Raw genomic sequence first — 5,663 nt, forward strand, 5'->3', positions numbered from 1 at the left:
GTCACATTCGCTAAACAAACACTAGCAATAACTAATAGTCGCTTTCCTTAAACAAACACTAGCAATAACTAATAGTAACTTTCGTTAAACAAACACTAGCATTAACTAAACAGTCGCTTTCCTTAAACAAACACTAGCATTAACTGACAGTCGCTTTCGTTAAACAAACACTAGCATTAACTAACAGTCACATTCGCTAAACAAACACTAGCAATAACTAATAGTCGCTTTCCTTAAACAAACACTAGTGTTAACTAGCAGTCCTTTTCGTTAAACAAACACTAGCATTAACTAGCAGTCACTTTCTTTAAACAAACACTAACATTAATTAACAGTCACTTTCGTAAAACAAACACAAGCAATAACTAACAGTCGCTTTCGTTAAACAAACACTAGCATTAACTAATAGTCACTTTCGTTAAACAAACACTAGCATTAACTAATAGTCACTTTCGTTAAACAAACACTAGCATTAACTAACAGTCCTTTTCGTTAAACAAACACTAGCATTAACTAGCAGTCACTTTCGTTAAACAAACACTAGCATTAACTAGCAGTCACTTTCGTTAAACAAACACTAGCATTAACTAGCAGTCGCTTTCGTTAAACAAACACTAGTGTTAACTAGCAGTCCTTTTCGTTAAACAAACACTAGCATTAACTAGCAGTCATATTCGTTAATTACATAAACCCTGTCGTTAACAGTGATCTTCATTAATCAAACAACATTATTAATTAAACAGACACTCTTTTCAATCAAACAACATTTACCATCAACCATTATTAATTATGCATACACTATCTTTAATTAAACAACATTTACCATCAACCATTATTAATTAAACAGACAATCTCTTTAATCAAACAACATTTACCATCAACCATTATTAATTAAACAGACACTCTTTTCAATCAAACAACATTATTAATTAAACAACATTTACCATCAACCATTATTAATTATGCATACACTATCTTTAATTAAACAACATTTACCATCAACCATTATTAATTAAACAGACAATCTCTTTAATCAAACAACATTTGCCATAACTAAGCAGATAATTTTCCTTAAATAAACAAGAGCATTAATAATAGAACAAACAAAAATCTATTAATACTGATTCTAATTAGTAAACACATACACTAAAATAAAACACATTTTTCATTTACTCAGAAAGTTTCAAACTAAGAAAACGTAATCAATAGCACAATGTAGTTGAAATACATACCAACACCGACGATATCCTCTGCTTTTTATTTTGCAGTGTTGCTTTTCCAAACACCCTTGAAGTTCAGAACAGAATAAGGTAAAGAAATGCTTCACACTATTGCAAATGTTCGGAAACCATGCTTTACAAAACATTAGAGTTGTATGTAACCTACGCCGTATTTCTGGAAGCTTTTCTCTTTCGTCCGTGAGCGCATGCGCCATTATCCAAACCTGCCAAATGCACAGAAGTCTGTGCTGTTCTCTCGCACGCATCTCTAGTGGTTTAGCCCTATCCGCAGACTCTCCAAGCTCTAGGTGGGCTGTTACACTGCAAAGACCCGGATGCGTTGGAAGAAGTCGTCAGATGCAAGAAGAAAGGATAGAAGACGAGAAACAGAATGTAGACAGGCCCTAGAGGCAATCACAATTAAATGCTAAGGGTGATAAGATCATAGAAACTTTGACGACCGAAAATAAACGTGTTAGAAGAAGAGTGAACAGGCTGGTTGCATATCCACAGGTGTATCACCGAACCGAAAAACAAAAACCGTCTTGTTAGTATGTCTTTTTAGTTAAACTATTTTTTAGCTTGATTTTAAAAATACTGATGACTTTAAGATTGCTTTTAAAAGTTCATTTAATAGTCTTTTTGCAAATTTCTCAGGAGCGGATCGAAAGGAAATTAAATCTGCTGTAAATCTCTCGACGCTAGCACCTCTACGAGTTGCATTTTATCCGCCATTTTGGATTTTCAACAACACCAGTGCCAGCACAACTTATGATATAATATAAAGATCCACAGTAATGTAAGCCTATCATATTCTTTGTCAATTCTGCACTGCGAGGAAAATTTCATGAACGTTTTCGGAAGAAAACTTGAAAGTATTTAGATTATATAAAACTGCCAAACCGTTATCAGGAAAACTCTGTAATATCTTAAAATTTCGCCAATTGGGTTGGATACCTTACATTATTTATGCCACCGCTTTATTTTGAAAAAAAAATATTGCAATGCTGTGGTGAGTATACCAAGCTTCTTGATGTGCGGATAGTGCTATATATTAAATGTCATGGACATTGATTTTACGTAAATATTCCTTTGAAAGGTACAGTATATAAAGTATTATTTCATCCTAAACTGAATAACATTGTCTAAACTATAGAAAATTTCCAAGTTCATATTTAGCCAAGGATTGTATTTAATTCAAGTTCCGGTCCTGCTTAGACTTGTGGTATTTAATCTAATCATCCTTATCTTGATATTTATTGTGAAAACGTGAAAGTGATACCACTGGCATAAAAGTAACTTAAAACTTTAGTATATCTCGGTTGAAGGAGAGGACTATCTTTAGGGAGCTTTTTAAACTTATTGGTTGTTGGAAATACTTTGAAAATTGTCTTCCATTTACCACAATGTCTTGGTACTTGTATCGCTTTGTGGACACCATGAAGTCGGTTACGTCGTATTTACCGGACTCCTGTTGGAAAGAGGAAGATCAGGAGACTGTACACTTTGCCAAACACGGTCATGGCCGAGACGACACAGAGCTCCACTCTTTCCGAGAAGAAGACAGCGACCGCCGCAGTAGCGATAGCTTTGATGAAAAGGGCGGCGAACGACAGGGTGGCAACTCTAAATTGAACGGCACTGTCCCTAGTACGGACGCAGGGGGAGAGGGAGAGTTCGGAGGCCGAGAAAGTCAAATTTCCGAATGGCAAGCGGGCTGGAACGTTACCAATGCTATACAGGTAAGGTTTTTTTTAATACTTTATACCTTTCAGCTTACTGTGTAAGAAAAATTATTCTTTAATGATAACTTATGTGTTTACGATTTTAACTAACGTATTTGTCTGAACAATTTAAACTAAGATTGATAATTCTTCGATGGTTAAACTACGTATCATTGTGTACTTATGCTTATTGTAAACCCACAAAACAATTAGCCCTACATCATCTTAACAATAAAAGGACCCAAGTAGTGTGAGTAATAATAATAATAAAACAAAGGCTGGAACCAATACGAAGAACAAGACACACACAAAAAACATTTTGGAATACTGAAATGTATATAAACTATTAATATGGAAGTTCCACCCTACCATTTTTAAATACTAAAACAGCCAGTTTCGGAAAAGGTTTTCAAAGCAAATGTTACCATAAACCTATATATAAACTATAACACAAAGTTCCATTTCAAGATGGATACCTAAAACAAAACCCTAATCCTTAATTTCTTTTTTTTCCTGAAAATATTCTTTATAGTTTTTCCTGATATTAAACCGACTTTGTAGCATCATATGCTAGTTTTTTTTAATATCAGGAAGCATATGATGCTACAAAGTCGGAGTTTTTCCTGATATTAAACCGACTTTGTAGCATCATATGCTAGTTTTTTAGTATCAAGACTTCTCCTGAATACTTTCATTCTCTATTCAAAGTTGCCCCACCCCCCAGTGACACAGCGGTATGTCTGCGGTTTTACAACAGTAGAAACCGGGTTTCGATACCCGTGATGGGCAGTGCACAGATGGCCCATTGTGCAGCTTTGTGCTTAGACTACATACAATCAAACACATTATTCAAAGTTACCCAGAATATTCTAGAGGTGGCTGCTACGAAACCAGTATAACATAGAGTGAATTTGGTTGTGTGTACATTCGTATGCGTAACATATGGCTATATAAATATGATGAATTTATATAAGGCATTTTATAGCTTATACAAATCTGCGTGACAATTGTAGTGCAAGATAACAAAGTTATCAGCGGATCGTAACCGTGAAGGTTTTAAAAGGGCATTGGTTTCAAACTGCAACAACAACGAAGAGATGTTGTTTAATGCATTAGGTCATGTTTTTAAAATTCTGTGGTCACCATGAAAGTTTTAAAGGACCTAGTTTTAGTTTCATAAACTCGATGACCACTGACACGTTCGTGAAATAACTTAGTTTAAGCTTTAATCCTATCGAGATTAGGATTATCTTTTATAAAATGTTAACTATCTTAGTTCGACTTCGAGTTCAAAACTTTGGTGGCTAGAATGAAACTTTTAAAAATTGTAGTTTTAAAGATTTGGTGGCCGAAATGTAAATTAAAAAAAAAAAGTTGATTCACGCTTAAAATTTTTATTGTTAGGATAACACTTTTAAAGGATCTTAATGTTAGTTTTGAAACCTTAGAAACCAGGCCGAGGTTTTCTAAAGAGGAACGTCTTTTGATAGAAACTTTGATGGTTAGAATAAGATTTTAAAAGGATCTTAACTTTAGTTTTCAAACCTTAGAAACCAGGCCGAGGTTTTCTAAAGAGGAACGTCTTTTGATAGAAACTTTGATGGTTAGAATAAGATTTTAAAAGGATCTTAACTTTAGTTTTCAAACCTTAGAAACCAGGACGAGATTTCTTAAAGAGGAACGTCTTCCGATAGAAATTTTGACGGTTAGAATGAAATTTTGGGCAAAAGTTTAGTTTTAAAAGCCTTGTCACCAAAATTTATTCTTTTTAAAGCGGGACTTCAGCTGAGGAACTTTGGTGATTACAATGAGATTTTTGAAGTAGTTTTAAGGATTTGGTGGCCGCGATGACACTTTTGAAAGAGTGTTGGGCTCCAGCTAGAAACTTTGGTGTGGTTATAATGAAACTTTTGAGAGCTCAGTTTTAAAATTTTGGGGAACACAATGTGAATTTTGAAAAAAGTTCACATTCAAGTTTAAAACTTTCTCTGGATAGAATGAGATTTTTAAAGAAGTTTGACTTTGGTTTAATAACTGACTTTAAGGACAATTATATAAGGCTTGAAACTTTGTAATTTCAAACATTCTGTAAGTATATTTATATCTGATAGGTTCTTTCAGAATTCATAGCACTGGTAGAAAACAAAGAATAACATTCTTTTCAAACCACCGAGTTTTCTTACGTTTACAAGACATTTTACTTGTCATTTCTCCAAAATACAGGATGGTAATTAACAGCTTACAAGTATTATACAATCACATAAGTACTTATTAATTTGGTTCTTCGTGGAGGAGGAGAACTGAATTAAGTTTAAGCAAGATTAGCTTAAACCTCATTTAACAAAATGGGTCTTTATTAATTTCAGTTATTTGTAGGTATTTTAATCAAAAGGTGTCTTTATTCACTTCAGTTAGTCGCAGGTATTATAACCAATATGGGTCTTCAATTGGTGTTAGTTTTTTTGTAGCTATTTTAGTGAAAGTGGGTATTTGTCTAATTCTATTTGTTTGTAGCTAAGCAGTCTTTGTTCACTTTAGTTAGTCGCAGGTATTATAACCAATATGGGTCTTTAATTGGTGTTACTTGTTTGTAGCTATTTTAGTGAAAGTGTGGGTATTTGTTTAATTCTATTTGTTTGTAGCTAAGCAGTTATACTGGCATAAAGATTCGACGTCTTTCTGTAGGGGAAAAATATTAAAATCACAGAGAGGTTTCTTT

At 33.8% G+C, this 5,663-nt stretch overlaps 1 protein-coding gene across 1 annotated transcript in view; it reads left to right on the top strand.

Moving 5' to 3' along the window:
• Positions 1-1,566: 1,566 nt before the first annotated feature.
• Positions 1,567-5,663, top strand: part of LOC106471380 (vesicular inhibitory amino acid transporter-like) — a 24,627-nt gene continuing 20,530 nt past the window's right edge. Inside the window, exon 1 of the mRNA XM_013931978.2 lies at positions 1,567-2,962. Coding sequence (XP_013787432.1) covers positions 2,627-2,962 — 336 coding nt within the window. The 5' untranslated portion in view covers positions 1,567-2,626. The remainder of the gene's footprint in view (positions 2,963-5,663) is intronic.

This window comes from Limulus polyphemus, unplaced genomic scaffold (assembly GCF_000517525.1).
Source record: "Limulus polyphemus unplaced genomic scaffold, Limulus_polyphemus-2.1.2 Scaffold4585, whole genome shotgun sequence".
NCBI lineage: Eukaryota > Metazoa > Arthropoda > Merostomata > Xiphosura > Limulidae > Limulus > Limulus polyphemus.